Consider the following 16,796-nt stretch of genomic DNA (forward strand, 5'->3'; position numbering starts at 1 on the left):
GAATGAACAAAAGTGAACAAAAAATTGGTACTTCATCAAAAAAAGATGATGGCAAATGAGCACAGATGTTCAGTTTCAACCTCATTTGTCATTAGGGAAATGCAAATTAAAACTACAATGAGATATTATATATCCACTAGAATGGCTATTAAACAAACATGCAATAATTTGCCAAGAACAGAGTGGTACCATGTCATGAAGATCTTTAAGCTGCTCTCTGGAAAGACCCACATGAAGAGGAACAGATGATACCTGCCAATAGCCAGCCACAATTTATCCCAGCCTAGCAAGATTTCAGATTCTGTAGCCCCAGCCAACTGTAACAGGTTCCTCACCCACAGAAATGATAACAAATGTTTATTGTTTTAAGCTGCTGAGTTTCATGGTAATTTGTCATGAAACAATAGATAACTAATATACTACCACACGGGCTTAAAATAAATAAGCTATACTTTGGCTGGCACATAGGAAGCTCTTCACAGTAGCAGTTATTGTTATGCAATGCACACATGCCTGTTTTTCACCAGAGAGTACAAGTTTCTGAAAAAGGAGAAATGCAACTCATTTATTTCCTTTCAAGCACTTGCAGCCTCTCCTCAGAGCAAAGCTGTGCTGGGATTGATTTCTGCATGTTGAGCTTCATGAGTAAGCTCTCCAAGCTATGCCCTTGCCTACAAAGGTAATTTTTAGCATTTTGTCACTGTGACTTAAAGAATAATTCCCTCTTCATCAAATATTTGCTTAGCACTTTTGGTATAGTCGATGAAAATTCTAGGCTTTTGTTTTATATATATATATTTTTTTTTTGGGTCCGGTCGTGGGGCCTGAACTCTGGGCCTGAGTACTGTCCCTCAGCTCTTCAGCTCAAGGCTAGTGCTCTACCACTTGAGCCACAGCACCACTTCCGGCTTTTTTCTTTTTGCTTATGTGGTGCTGAGGAATCGAACTCAGGGCCTCAGGCATGCAAGGCAAGCGCTCTACCACTGAGCCAACTTCCCAGCCCCTGTTTTATATTTTTTGAGACAGGATCACTCTATTAGTCCATGCCAGCCTGAAAGATGAATTTTCAACCTCAGCCTTTCCTGTGCTGAGATTATAGACCTGGGCCTCCATGCATTGAATGTCTGGCCTTCCATATACTACTTTGCAATAAGTAGAATTATAAAGGTAAGTTAGTTTAAGGGGAGGGAGGAAAGAGTCGACTGGTAAAAGAAGGCAACAAATAAACACCATGCATTTTGGCACACCCAATTTCATAAAGGAAACATTAAATATAAAAGCTCAAGTGGAGAACAAGGGTGATATTGTCCAAAATGAAATGTACTCACTACCTGACTTACATAATTGTAATCCCTCTGTACATCACCTTTATAATAACAATAGAAAAAAGAAAAGCTCAGGTGGTGGGGCTGGGAAGATGGCTCAGTGGTAGAGCGCTTGCCTTGCATGCCTGAGACCCTGGGTTCGATTCCTCAGCACCACATAAGCAAAAAGAAAAAAGCCGGAAGTGGCGCTATGGCTCAAGTGGTAGAGCGCTAGCCTTGAGCTGAAGAGCTGAGGGACAGCGCCCAGGCCCAGAGTTCAGGCCCTACGACCGGACCCCCCCCCCCCAAAAAAAAAAGAAAAGAAAAGAAAAGCTCAGGTGGTCAGAGCAACAATAGCGGTGGGTGACTTTAATATCCCATTCCCACTGATAGGTCAGACAAAAAAAAATCAACAAGGATACATCAGAATTGACACAAGATAAAGGGACTTAACAGCCACAGAATACATTATTTTCTCATCAGCCCACAGAGCTCCCTCCCAAACACATATTTTAGGATATAAAGCAACTCTCAACAAACACAAGAAAACTGAAAGAGCTTCCTATATTTTACCAGAGTGTAATGGTATGAAAATAGAAATCAATAACAAGAGAAACCACAGAAAATATCCTAATACATGAGGACTGAGCAATTCACTTTTGAATGCTTAAGTCAATCATTGAAGAAATGAGAGGAAAAATTTAAAATTCCTAGAAGCAAAACAGACAGAAGTTCTCAACAAAATACTCACAAACAAAATTCAACAACACGGTAAAAAGATCATCCAACCATGATCAACTTGGTTTCATCCTAAGGATACAAGAATGATTCCATACATGCAAATCAAAAACCTAATACTGGGGTGGAGGAGAGGGGGAGCAGTACTAGGAAGAGGAGGGAGGGTGAATGAGAATGAGGATGAATATGGTTAAAGTAGTTTATTTGCTAAATGAAATGTGTTGAAATTGTTTTAAGAAGCAGGAGTGGGATAAGAGAGAGAGAAATGAGTGAAGTTGATTGGGATACATTGTATACACGTGTGGAAATGTCACAGTGAAATGCTTGTACCACTAACATGCTAATGAAATAGTTGATAATATCATAATGTGGTACATAAACAAGATAAAGGGGAAAATTACATGAGCACAGCATGCTGGTGGCTTACACCTGTAATCCAGCTACTCAGGAGGCTAAGTTTAAAGCCACTCCAGGCAAACAAATCCAAGAGACTCATCTCCAGTTAACCAGGAAAATAAATTAAATGGAGGTGTTGCTAAGTGGTAGAGTTCCAGGTTTATTGTGGGGTTTTTTGTTGTTGTTGTTTTGTTGGTTGTAGGGCTTGAACTCAGAGCCTGGGCACTGTCCCTGAGCTCTTTAGCTCAAGGCTTGCACTCTAACCACTTTAAGCTACAGCACCACTTCCGGTTTTCTGGTATTAATTGAAGATAAGAATCTCATGGCCTTCACTGCCAGGGCTGGCTTGAACAGCAATCCTCAGATCTCAACCTCCTGAGTAGCTAATATTACAAGCATGAGCCACCAGCACCCAACTTTGTTTGAAAATATTAATGAAACCTGTTGAAAAGTTGTTCCAAAAAGGATAATGTTCCTCCCTGGATATGGGAGACTGAGTGGGGATGGGTTTGATTGGAATATACTGTATACATATATGGAAACATCACAAAAAATCTCTTTGTACAAATAAATGCTAATAAAGATTGAAAAAAATAAAAGAGAAGGCAATGAGGAAGTGAGCACTGGAAAATGCAGAAGTCCAGGTAAAAGAGTCAAGAATAAGCCTTTAACAAAAATGCAGTAACAAAATGGGAATAGGAGTTTGGGGAGCACAGGAATTTGGTGGAATATTTGCTAACATATACATGTCCTAGGTTTGCTCTTCAGCACTAAGAAACAAAATAACACCCCCAATCCTCAAATTCCCCCCCTCCCCCACCTACACACAAAGGAAATGGACCTGAAGAACAGCCAGGAAAATCACACAGATAACAGGGGATTCAAGATTTATGGTTTGAGGCCAAATATGCTACCATCATAAGGTTTTGGTTAATGATGTTGTTTTACTATTAATTTTCCTATCTCCCTAACTCTGTTGTTGTTTTGATAATGAGTCCACATTTATGAAGGAGCAGTATCACAAAACATTAAAAACACAACCAACCCAAATCTCCTCCTTACTGATATTCTTTGTATGTCAAGGACAATAGACCATTACATTCTTTGATAACACTCCAGGAAATCAGTTTAATTATAGTCATTTTACTTAAGGGTATATCTAATCTTAATGATAAAAAGTTCATACAATGATTAAGGTCATATATGACGTGGGCCTGGAGTTCATGGATATTGTTAAGGAAAAAGGAGAGTTATTTTAAGATAGTGCCAAATTTGGTACTATAGCAACAAGATGACACCCTATACACAAGCAAAGAACAGTGACTAGATCAGGGATGCTAGGGGTGAGGCACTGTCCACTGACTTCTATAATGGTAGACAAACATTTCCAAATGAAATAATTACAATAATAGTCATCAACATTTATTGAGTTTTATGAATAGGTCTGATAACATATTAAGCATTGAACATTTTCCCCCCTTGGAAGTACTAGAATTCAAGCTTAACACCTCCAGCATTACTTGTCCTGATTTTTTTTTTGGGGGGGAGGGGATAGAGGATAGTACTGGTATCTTGAACTCAGAGCCTGCGCACTGTCCCTAAGACAACAAAAAGGCCCTAGCACGGGCACACACACACACAGAGCATTGAATCTTTAGGAATGTTTCACTTAAACAGCTAGGGAAGTAGGAGATAAAAAATGTAGGACAAAATTGTGATTCCTGAAAGATCGTATCACTAAATAAATGTGTAGACCGGGTGCCGGTGTCTCATAATCCTAGCTACTCAGAGGCTGAGATCTAAGGATCATGATTCGAGCCTGGGCAGGAAAAGTTCGTGAGACTCTTATCTCCAATTACCCCCTGCCCCCCCCCCCCCAAAGTTAACTGTAGAACTCAAGGAGCAAAAGATAAAAAATAAAAATCGCAGGTATGGATCGTTCCTGGAGCAACTGATTAGTAAATAAATGAGTATGCTAAGAGGACTGGGTTGTTTTTTCTGAGTTCTCTTTATTTCTCAAGGGAAAGGAGCTAGAGCAGAGAGATGGTTGAAAACTCGCCGTTAGAAGTTCCTAGCCTGAGGTTAACGGACCCCTAGGGAGTCACCTTCAAGAACTCTGAAACTCAGAAGTTATGTGCAAAATTGTGTGTGTATGCGTGCATAAGGAGAGTGCGGATGGTCTGCAGTTTTATTATTTTCCAAAAGGTCACAATCCAAAGTCCTTAACCACCTGATAGAAAGAAGAGGAAGGAAGGAGGTGGGAAGGGAGAGTGCCCTGAAAAAAGGCGAAATCTCCACATCTAAAGAGACGCTATACACGGATGGAAAAGTTTGCTGTTGCATCATCTCATTAAAACGGTTATTAAACAGGAAACTGGACTGGGCAAGCCTGTGGAAACAAGCTCCGGCGAGGAAGCGGGGCAGGCGGGGTGGAAAGGATGCCTGGGGTCCTCAGCAGCCGGTCCTTCTTGAGTCGCTTCCGTGGCCTCGTTGCCAGGCCGCCAGTACCGTTCCACCACTACTGATCGCCCCCCGAGCCCGGCAACGACATGGGCCTGTCCCAAAAGGCGATCACCCCAGGCGAAGACAAGATGCTAGTTTTTCACTCTGGATAAGCTGTACCTCCGAGCTTCCCCACCGTCACCACGCACGTTCGGCTGCAATGGCGATGCTGTCGGGATCCACCTCGCCACCTGTCGCCACCTCCGAATCATCCCTTCCCCATTTCAGCATCTGCACTCCTGATGGGCGCCGAGCCCAGCAGAATTCGTGGATTCAACCATTGCGGGGCTCATCAGGCAACTTTAGAAGAGCGAAGCCCACTGCCGGGCTCGGGGGCCTGAAGCTTATCGGACCCCAGACCCGGCCGTAGTCAACTCGGAGGCTGCGGTCCTCACGGAGGTAGAACTCCGCCCGCCAGTTGCAACAGCTTCCCAGACTCGCGGTGCCAGGGAGTCCTGTGCCCGGACGGCCCCGCCCCCGCCCCCGAGATCCCGCGGGAACACCGCGCTCGCGACCCGGGCCGCGCGTCCCGGAGCTGCGCGCCCGGGCACCGGGGGCTTGCACTGGAGCACGAGCTGTAACGGCACTCGAAGCGGTTTGATCTCGGAGGCCCGGCACCGCCCCCCTCCCAGGCGACCCACGCCGTAGGATTCAAAACCCCACAGGCACCACGCTGGGGCCCAAGAGCCGGTCCCCGTGGTGCCCTGGCGCTTCTTTCCGTAGCCAATCAGAGACCGGTGTGGTACGGGCCAATGGTCACCGCCAAAGTATCCGGAGCGGTTCAGCCTATCCAAGTAGAGCCTGAAGTTTCTCCCGCCCCTGGAAAGTCAAAGGCGGGCTTAGCTTCCAAGTCCGCCAATCGATGGCCAATAAACAAGAAGCTCCCAAGATCAAAGGGGAAAGGGTGGGATCTAGGCGGCAGCAGCGCCTCCGAGCGGAAGAATGACAGGCGAGTTCGCGAATACCGCGGACATATTTCCTCTACCAGAGGAAGGGGGTGGGGCTAAGGCGGTGTCTGCACCAATGGCTGGCCTTGGGGGGCGTGTTCGCGGGGCCAAGCGGGAGCCAGAGGCCCCGGGCTCTCTGGGTTGCGCCTGAGGCGGACGCAACGGGGTTGGGGGGCGGCGGCGGTAGTGGCGGCGGCGGCGGCGGCGGCGCGGTTGGGCGCCGCGGCTGGCCCGGGTGGATGGAATTGGAGGGGCGGAGTGCAGGCGGCGTGGCGGGGGGGCCGGCAGCTGGACCCGGGCGGAGCCCCGGGGAGTCGGCGCTGCTGGACGGGTGGCTGCAGCGGGGCGTGGGCCGGGGGGCCGGCGGCGGGGAAGCCGGGGCCTGCAGGCCCCCGGTACGACAGGATTCGGATTCTGGCCCGGACTATGAAGCGCTGCCGGCTGGAGCCACTGTCACCACGCACATGGTGGCAGGCGCCGTGGCCGGGATCCTGGAGCACTGCGTGATGTACCCGATCGACTGCGTCAAGGTGAGAACCTGCACCCGGCTCCGAACCCTATCTGGGGCTGACCTGACCTGGAGTCCTGTCTAGAGACAGGATCCCGGCCGAGAGCCGGAGCCGCCGGGTTCCTTCCTGGCTCCTACACGATTTGAACCGAAACTCCGTGCAAGCAAGGTACTGGCAGGGAGATGATCCCAGTTAGGAATCAGGACCTATTTCTAACCGTCATTGAAAGCTGAATCCGGACTCAGTATCAAAAATCTGTTACCAAGAAAGCCTCGGAACCCACAGGAATAGGGTAGGATGGGGGATTCACGAAGTACGGGTTAAGTGCTAAATTTTGGCGATGCCATCTGGCCTGAATCAGACTGTGAAGTGCATCCTATGGCTTGAGATGTTCGTCCGGTAGGTGCTTTTGGCAAGATACTTCCTGTGTCTTCCCTTAAAAATGACAGGGCAGGAACTGGGATCTCCCAGTTAGATAAAGATCATATTAAATCTTAATCCATGGATGATTGGAAACCATTGAGCAGTCAGAAGTCAGAGTATCACACTGGGAGTAATATGGGAAAGGTCATGTTCAGGAAAAGGTTTCAGTTTCTCTGAAACATGCTGGATATTCCACTTTATTTCCCGAACATGAAAATCGAGCTTGAGATTAAGACTAAATGTTCTGGAGCACATTAGTGCGCGCACACACACAATAGGAATGGAACTGACAGTATGTTTTCTGAGGGCACATGAAATTGAGAGATTTTTTTTTCAGAGGGATAGAGGAACTTGTCTAGAAGGGAAGCGCGACAGAAAGTAGATGTGTGAAGAAAGTAGAACGCAATCAGCAGGATGACATGATTACTGTGAAAGTAAAACTTAATTACATCCACAACCAAGCAAGATGACTAATGGATACAGAAGTCAAGTCCTTCTGAAGAAAGCTAGGTGAAGATGAAAATAAATTGTTGGGTTAAAAAAAAATAGTTCTTTTCCATTAGTAAAGATATCAGCCACTCTAAAGGTGAGGTATAAATTGAGAAGGAAATAAATTCAAAAGGACTGGTCTAAGACTATAATAAGGATTGGTGATTACACATTATCAAATGATAATCCTGGTAGTTCTTCCTTGTGTGTGTGTTCTTAAATTAGGAAGATGTTATATTGAAAAGGATGATCAACTTGGGCATTGCAAAGTAGAGCCCCTCTGCTTGCCCCTGTCTCCAGCACTGTTTCACAATTTCATTAGTAAGGTGGATGAGGGAATGGGAAAAGTTCTTAGGAAGCTTTGTGAATGAGACACTTGACAGGAGAGTTTTATAACGTTACAAAGTAACTCCTAACAAGGGCTATATGTACAGAAAATGTAATTAAGTGCTTTTAACTGAGGTGAACATTAGAAGAATTTGGATCTTAGAGTCCTTGCAACTGATGAAAGTCCTTGCTCTGTCTTCCCTGAAACATTTCCCTTAAAAGAAATAATCAATGAAATGCATGTGAGAGATCTGTTAAATGTATAATGAAGGAATGTAAATAAAAAAAGATTTTGACACTTACCTAATAGATTTTAGGTTGAATGACTGAGATAATGCTGCATATCCAAAAGTTCATATGATCTAGCTGCAGAGTGACCTCACTCTACTTCCACTGTGAGTAGAATTTAGGGTTTAAGGGGCTATGTTTCAGGAAGAGTATCTGAAGGATTGACCAAATGGAAAACAGATCCAAGAAAGCAATGAAAATTACTTAACAGCTTGGAAAATACAGTAGGGTAAAGTGACTGGCTTAGAAATGTTACTACAACTTAACAGTTTAACTGTTGTACTATTACATAATGGGAGGCTGCCCTCTTACTCCATGTATTTGCATTAAAAAAATGACAGGGCAGTTGCTGTAAGGACTTTATAATTCTCCTGTTAGAAATGGCTTCTAGCAAATCCTTAGAGAAAATCTTTGTCCTGTGACAAATATTAGTCAAACGGTTTATTTTGTAGAAGGGGAGACCACTTAGGCTCAAATATGGCAAATCTGATGCGAGATTCCAATGCTTGAGGATCCCAACTGTTTGAAGTCAGAGAGAACATTTGGAAAGCCTAGAGACTGACTACTCCATAGGCCTGTGCGACCATTTAGGACGCACTTGTGAAAGAGGAGTTCTGGAAATTCCTCCTTTCAGTTTTTGTTTTTTTGCATAACCATGGCATTACTGGAATAAGTCACTTTTAGCCTTCCTATTCATCTTTTTTTTTTTTTTTAATGAGTCATACATTACAGTCCTGCCTGTGAACCCTATATTAAAGAAGTAATTGTTTGACCTGCAGGAAAAATGCTCAGGAGTCTTTGAAAATAACAAAGGGTATCTTAGAAAAATCATTTCTATCTACTAATGCTGAGATTTAAATAATGACAAGGGAGGATAGTATCAGTGTGCTTTAAATATTTTTGTGCGGGCATGAATGTAAAACTCAAATCCTTTTCTTTAGATAGGGATTCCCCATCCACTCATCTCCTGGTGGCTGTTCTTCCTTTACACAAATGCATGGCAGAGAGGAAAAGCAGCCCAGCTAGACCCTAAGACTGGACTAGAAGCAAGTATCGGTGTTAGAGCCTAAAGGGCAACCATGGTGTTTGCACAAGAAAGCTGACGTTGCCTTTTGGCATGCAGGCCTATGTATTCCCAGACACTTATCAGGGTCAAGTTGCCTTAAAATATCCTTGGGAGGGACCATGGGACGTCAATACAGCCTCAGTCGGCCATGGCTATCCAGTTATTTCCATGGTCATAATAGGAGGTTTGGGAACCCAGATAAATCTCAGTTTCCTTTTCTAGGCCTTAGAAACAAGCATCAGACTTTTATCTGTAGGGACAGGCTCTGTGACCCAAAGCAACCGGAACCCTTTACATAGTCAGCTGGCTACGTACCCATCTGTACAAAGTGCTGTTTGTGATTCTGTGGTGGTGGCACACGTATTGAGGGAAAAAACAGGAACAGGAGTCTCTAAACTCCCTCATGTAAATGGTTCTCTGTACACATTCACCAGTAAAAGGCAGTGGAAGCCTTGGCTTATTTGATCTTGCATCTAATAATGATTGTTAAATATTCAGGTGCCAGTTCTTATGTGCAAGTTCTTTCAAAAGTTTCAATCCCTGAAACAGTTTCAGAAGGTAGACACCTGTGTGGCCATTTTATAGATGAAGACAGGAGGCTTGGAGAGGAGTTAGGTAACTTGTCTGAAATCAGAGTTTTAAGTGCAGAGTCATGACTTGAATCTAATCTGTGCGACTCACGAGCCATATAGCCTCCCCAAAGCAGATTTCAAGAGCCAAGCAAGGCCAAGAATTTCACAGTAAAGTTTGCTGGTGGATGTATGACCTTTAGATTAACAACTAGACATGTAATATAAGTCGTTAAGATCCACAGAGAAACTTTAGAAAAACAATGCAGAATTAAACCTGATTTATTCCTGGAATATGACCAATTAGTTGCATAAGCCTATTTGTGAACTGATTTAGATATGAGACAATGCTGCCATGATCTGTAAATTCTTGGACATGAACAAATGTATCTTTGAATCATTTTAATACAATAAAAAGCCTTGCCTATAATGCCCACTTATGAATTATCCATGGTTTTTGCATGCCTTATTTGTTTAAGTCCCCCAGCAGCACTATGAACCAGCCATTCTTAGCTTCATTTTTAAAGCTTAACAGAGGTATAAGTGACACAACCCAAAACAACACATGTAGCAAAGCTGGCACTCCAACTCGGGCATTTTAACTCAAATGTGACTTGCCTTTTACCAAACCACTGGCCTCATTTGTTTGATTTCTCTTCAAAGCCAATGTGTTTTGTTCATACTGAAGCTTTCATAAATTGTTAGAGTTTTCATCTTCCGGCAAAAGGTACATTTATTGGCCCACACATTTGGGCATCTATATTCATTTTTATATTTGGCACGGCTTATGCCTGGCTCCTCACTGTAAGGGTGCATTTTTATTGAGTTGGAATTGCTGAATTAGATTTAGATGTGTGTGCAAAATGTCCAGACTTACCCACAGTCCAGTTTTCTCTCGGAGGTGTAGCATTCCTGGATGCAGAGACTGGCCTTTCAGGACTGATTACCAAATACATGCCTTTGACTCCAGCAGAGCAAGGGGCCTTCTGAACATCCATCCTGCACAAGATCAGTTTCTAACACATTTTTGGAAACACATTGTTAAGTAATATGTATTTGTGATAGAATGTCCAATAATTTATATGCTAAGCATGCAGTTTTGATTCCTAGCAGACAGAAGAAAGTAAAGAATAATGTGGATTGCTTGAGGGTAACCTAGGATTTGTTAATCTGGTTAATTTCTTTTTTTTTCTCATGCTCTTAAAAAAATGCTCTTGGATTCTACTTGGCCAACTTGAATCAGAGGGTTCAAGTTTTTAAATCCAAACTAAATCCAACGATTAGAATGAATTAGGCGTTTAAACTGTGATTATCAGTCGCCCCCTATTGGGCTCACTGGTGGCTGCACTTTTTTTTTTTTTTCCCCTGAACTGCTGCAGAGATGGCTATATGACAAAAGATTCATTCAGCAAACAAACCTTAAATGCCTTCTGTGTGCCAGGCATTAGATAATGATTCTTTTTGGTCCCAGTCCTGCTTGAACTTAGGACTGGGTGATATCCCTTAGCTTTTTGCTCAAGTCTAATTTCTACTACTTGAGCTGTGGCTCCATTTCTGGCTTTTTCGTAGTTTAATGGAGATAAGAGTCTCACAGACTTCCCAGCTATGGCTGGCCTGAGATCTCAGATCTCAGCCTCCTGAGTAGCTAGTATTACAGGTGTGAGCTACCAGCGTCTGACTTTGATTTTAAATTGTTTCCAAACTACTTTTGATTTTGACATAGAAGAGACATGCTCAGGTAAGGTCTGATTTGAGGAAGCGTTTGAAGTGAAAGACCCCAAAACTCAATAAAACTTTGTCCATGAACATGATACAAGTGTCTACCATGCACTTTATTTTTTTCCCCAATCTTTAAACTCTTCAAGAGATTCCAAAAATTATGTTTCACAGAGACTTTTTATTTGCTGATGCCAATGTTGAGATCCAGTGAATTTAAGATCTCTGAAAAGCCTCTCAGTCAGGAAATTACATCAGCATTAAGAGTGCTAATTATGTCAAGATTCCAACTTACAGATCAGATTGCTAATGCCAAATAGTTTGAAAGAAAGCTGAATAGTTTGAAGATAGCTCAAAAGATGAGCTACCTTCTCATTAGTCAGTGTAATGTGTGGTTGGGAAGCAGGGCCAGGAGCAGTGTTTAAAAATAAAGCACCAAGGACATTGTAGGCAGTAAATGCTCACATTTTAAATCTGTCTGCAAAACTCTTAGCCTAAGTTTTTTTTTTTGGGGGGGGGGGGGTCCGGTCGTGTGGCCTGAACTCTGGGCCTGGGTGCTGTCCCTCAGCTCTTCAGCTCAAGGCTAGCGCTCTACCACTTGAGCCACAGCGCCACTTCCGGCTTTTTTTCTTTTTGCTTATGTGGTGCTGAGGAATCGAACCCAGGGCCTCATGCATGCAAGGCAAGCGCTCTACCACTGAGCCATCTTCCCAGCCCTCTTAGCCTAAGTTTTTAATTTAATTTTTTTATTATTATAAAGGTGATATGCAAACGGGGTTACAGTTAAATGAGTCAGATAAACAGTATTTGTGTGTGTATGCTAGTTATGGGGCTTGAACTCAGGGCTTGGGCGCTGACCCTGAGCTCTTTTGCTCAAGGCTAGTGTACATTTCTTTTTGGACAATGTCACTCCTTTCCTTGCTCTCTCCCAGTTTTTCCCTCCCATCCCCACCTACAAGTTGTATAGTTCATTTTCAGCATAGTCTCAATGAGTACCACTGCTGTTAGTCTGAGTTTATTAAAGTGGAAAGGCAACTTGTAAATCACAGACTTGATTGGGGCAATGGATAATTTTGAACTTTCAGAATATTCACAAGTGGCAGTGTTCTCAGAGGTAGTAGTAAAGAAAGTCCAAGATTAGAACCAAGAATTGATGGCTGGACATTGGTAGCTCAGACCTGTAATCCTAGCTACTCAGGAGGTTAAGATCTGTGGATTGCAGTTCAAAGCCAGCCAAAGCAGGAAAGTCTAACACAAACACACACACACAGAACACACACACAGAGGAAGTAGAGCTTTGGTTCAAGTTGTAGAGCACTAGGCCTTAAGCAGAAGAAGCTCAGTGTTAGTGGCCAGGACCAGGACCAGCACAAAAAAACAAAAAAACCCAAGATTTGGAAAGGTAGGCCATAGATGTGGGATGAAGGAAAGCTAGATGCCAGGTGTTATTTCCACAGATGAGTGTGGTTGCATGTTTTCCCAGTGTCCACAGCTTGAGTGTTGAGGTGGATAAGAAATTGTCAGCACTGACCTTGTACTTCTCCTTGCTGTAATTTCAGACCCGGATGCAGAGTCTACAGCCTGACCCAGCTGCCCGCTATCGCAATGTGTTGGAGGCCCTCTGGAGGATTATAAGAACCGAGGGCCTATGGAGGCCCATGCGGGGGCTGAATGTCACAGCAACAGGCGCAGGGCCTGCCCACGCCCTCTATTTTGCCTGCTACGAAAAGTTAAAAAAGACATTGAGTGATGTAATCCACCCAGGGGGCAATAGCCATATTGCCAATGGTATTAAGCCTTCCTGTGCTGGTTCCCCCACTTTCCCAACTCTTTGGGCTTTGCTGCTGTCAGTGCTTCCCAGTCTCAGCATGGTTTGGCGCTGCAGCTTTGGGCTGGGGTAGGCCAGATTATAGGCGAGGGACTTCCAAACCTGATGTTCTCAGCCAACGGGCCGCTTCAACCCCACCCCTCTTTTGGGGCACCTCAACAAAGGGGCACAGTATCCTCCCTTACCTTCCAGCTTGACTTTTTCCTCTCATCTCCCTGGCATCAACTTCAAATGCCTGGTAATGCGGAGGGAAGGACCGGATGGACAAGTGTTAGGATTTGGAGTGGGTTTGGCAGAATGGGGGCAGTAGGACGGAAGGCAGGTTCTGTGGTGAAGATCTGAACCACCAGGTTCTCCCGAATTGGAGGCCGTTGCTGCCATCCTCTGTCAGCAGTGTGCCAACTTTCTATGGGGCTGAAGCTGCATTGTTAGAACCATCTGTGCTACTAAAATCTGGGCCGTTCTCTGCCTCTTTGGGGCCTTCCCATCAGATGCGGAATACATGTACAGTGAAGGCCTTACCGAATTGGTGGGAACAAGTGTCTCCCTTTCTTGGAGCAGGAATTTAGTAGCAGTTGGGTTCCCTTCCTTTGGACTGACTTTTAACATTTCCCTTTCCTCACTGGGGCTTACTGTGGCATCACAGCCACTCCCCTTTACTCAGGACCTTCAGGAAGTGCTCACCCACCTGGCCTTACATGTGGCAGTTATTTTCTCATTTGCAGGTGCAGCTGGGTGTGTGGCCACATTACTTCATGATGCAGCCATGAATCCAGCGGAAGGTAATGATTCCTTACCCTACCTTCTTGGCAGTGGCATCTGCATGTCTGGGCTATTTAATTTCTGGCTTGCAGGGTGGGGAGAAAAAGCCAGAGCTTATCAGTCAGAGTGGAAATCCTCCTGTGTTATTTTATTTTACCAGTAGAGGGTGCTCCCTTCTTATTTTCAGCACTTGGGGGGAACTCCTTGTTTAGGACCCATTCATTCTTCTGGATATGATTCATCTTAGTTTCTTCTCTAAAAAAAGATAGTTCTAATAGCCTGTTCCTGGGCCTTCCTAGAAGATTTGATCTTCTAAAAGTCTGTCAGATGATTTCATTTTGCTTCAAAGAAAATGGATTTTTTTTTTTTTTTTTTCTGGTCATGGGGCTTGAACTCAGCCTGGGTGCTGTCACCTCAAGGCTAGTGTTCTGCCACTTGAGCCACAGTACCACTTCCGGTTTTCTGGTGGTTTATTGGAGATAAGAGTCTCAAGGACTTTCTTTCCCAGGCTTTGAACCATGATCCTCCAATCTCAGCCCCCAAGTAGCTAGGATTACAGGCATGAACCACCGTTACCCAGCAGAAGATGGATTTTTTTTTTTTGGGGGGGGGGGGGGCCAGTTATGGGCCTTGAACTCTGGGCCTGGGTGCTGTCCCTCAGCTCTTCAGCTCAAGGCTAGCACTCTACCACTTGAGCCACAGCACCACTTCTGGCTTTTTTCTGCTTATGTGGTGCTGAGGAATCGAACCCAGGGCCTCATGCATGCAAGGCAAGCACTCTACCACTGAGCCACCTTCCCAGCCCCAGAAGATGGATTTTGACTGTTAAAAAGTATTCTCTTACTAGAATGGAGATCATTGAGATAAAACTAAATGATCACATTGTAGAGTTCAGTCCTTGCATTGCTGCCTGGGTGTTGATTTTCCAGTTGAAGAAATGATTCTCTGAAAATGAAATTTCCACTGTGAGAATTGAAGGGCTGGCCTAGTTGTCACGTTCCTTAGGTCTGGACAATTCTGTGGGGCAGAAAGAGCCCAAGAAAAGCTGGAGATCCACAGAACTCACAAGTTCCGCTTGAGGGAGTATGAGACATTTGGAAACTGAAGCCAAACCCTTTGATTAAGAATCTTGTATTTGTTTTGGGAGAATCACCATCCTCATAGTTGAAGTTAGATGTTCCTCCTTGTACCTGAGGACTGGGATTGTTAGGGATCTGTGTTTGTTATTACATTCACTGCCACTCAGTTATCTGTTGTTAGGAGTTGGGAAAGGGTAAGGCAGTAATAATAGATAGGTACTTATTTCAAGGAAACCCCCCTAAGTCATAGGTGTTCACTAGCTAATTTTAATGAAATCCTGTTGGGAGTTGGGGCTATTATTATTATTATTATTACTCTTTTTTGCCTACCCATTCCCCTGAAGAAAGGGAAACATGACCTTCCCAAAGTAATAGGCAGCTCATTCATACTTTTTTTTCTCTCTCCATTCCATTGGCTGATCTGCTGATTGGGACCCTGAATCTGGACACTCTTGGTTACCGGCTGGTTGCCGTCACCATTTCTCTCCATGTTGGTAACACTCCCAAGTGATCAAGCAAAGGATGCAGATGTACAACTCACCATACCACCGAGTGACAGACTGTGTACGGGCAGTGTGGCAAAATGAAGGGGCCGGGGCCTTTTACCGCAGCTACACGACGCAGCTAACCATGAATGTTCCCTTCCAAGCCATTCACTTCATGACCTATGAATTCCTGCAGGAGCACTTTAACCCTCAGAGACGGTACAACCCCAGCTCCCACGTTCTCTCCGGAGCCTGTGCAGGAGCTGTAGCTGCTGCTGCCACAACCCCACTGGACGTTTGCAAAACACTGCTCAACACCCAGGAATCCCTGGCTTTGAACTCAAACATTACAGGACATATTACAGGCATGGCTACTGCCTTCAGGACGGTCTATCAAGTGGGCGGGGTGACTGCCTACTTCCGAGGGGTACAGGCTAGAGTAATTTACCAGATCCCCTCCACAGCCATTGCATGGTCTGTGTATGAGTTCTTCAAATATGTAATCACTAAACGGCAAGAAGCGTGGAGGGCAGGCAAGTGAACGAGTGCTGAATGAAGCCAGGGCCAGACAGCACACCTGTGACCTGCCCCCACAAGCCACGCTCTGTCCCTGGCATGCTTCAGCCTTGAGTGGAATTGGAAGGAAGGTAGAGAGCTCTCCCTAGGCTCTTGGTATGTTGGCTAACACGAGTTCCTGCCAACCTCCGTTGCTGCCACCGCCTTTCCTTCCAGGCCCTGAGCAAGGGCAGCAGAGCACACCACGGCACCTCTGACAACCTCTCCACTCTGGGCCTGATGACCTGCTCTAGACTGTTATAGAGAAATAAGCAGCACATTTCCCTGGTTCCTAATAAAAGGCCTTTAAATTAAATGATTCTGTGGGGCTTGTCTTGCCACTGGGGAAGTGATGGACTATTGGGCTGTTCGTGACTTAGCTTAAAGCAGAAATCAGAAGACTAAATGGAAGGTTTATTGAGTGTGTCCAGTTTGGTTTTCTGCTGACCTTTCATGATGACTTAAGTCTAGGGCTCTGTTCCCGATGACAGTAGTAGGCTTCAAGGATTCTCCCCAACACCTGGCGCACTGGACCTTTGCCAGTGGTACCTCTGCCAGTGGATCCCACTGGGCACCATTTCCTCCAGCAGTGGCAAATAGAGATGAGTAGGCGTTTCTGCTCTAATTCTTGGTTCTGCCTGTGAAGTGACAGTTTACACGTGGTACTGTGTTTTCTAACATAGTTCCAGAATTACTCAGTGTTTGCCATAAGTCCTGAAGATAGTGTGATAAGTAACATTTGACTTGATTAAGGTTTTGAGCATATGTGATCGTATCTGGCTGTCAGAAAACAGTGAAACTAGCAGCATGAGT

The 16,796-nt window shown here is 44.8% G+C and overlaps 1 protein-coding gene across 2 annotated transcripts; it reads left to right on the forward strand.

Annotated features, from left to right (window-relative positions):
• The first annotated feature begins 6,005 nt into the window (after positions 1-6,005).
• Slc25a28 (solute carrier family 25 member 28) lies at positions 6,006-16,299 on the forward strand. 2 transcript variants are annotated; one of them, XM_042689581.1, is made up of 4 exons: positions 6,006-6,417; positions 12,834-13,062; positions 13,828-13,884; positions 15,452-16,299. In XM_042689581.1, exons 1-4 carry the CDS (start codon positions 6,127-6,129, stop codon positions 15,967-15,969), a joined length of 1,095 nt encoding a protein of 364 aa, XP_042545515.1. In that variant the 5' UTR covers positions 6,006-6,126; the 3' UTR covers positions 15,970-16,299. The 2 variants fall into 2 exon arrangements, with proteins under 2 accessions (XP_042545515.1, XP_042545516.1); XM_042689582.1 differs by lacking the exon at positions 6,006-6,417 and having other exon boundaries at positions 12,969-13,340.
• The last annotated feature ends 497 nt before the right edge of the window (positions 16,300-16,796 follow it).

Source organism: Dipodomys spectabilis, unplaced genomic scaffold (assembly GCF_019054845.1).
Source record: "Dipodomys spectabilis isolate Male_0828 unplaced genomic scaffold, ASM1905484v1 ptg000125l, whole genome shotgun sequence".
Taxonomy (NCBI): Eukaryota; Metazoa; Chordata; class Mammalia; order Rodentia; family Heteromyidae; genus Dipodomys; species Dipodomys spectabilis.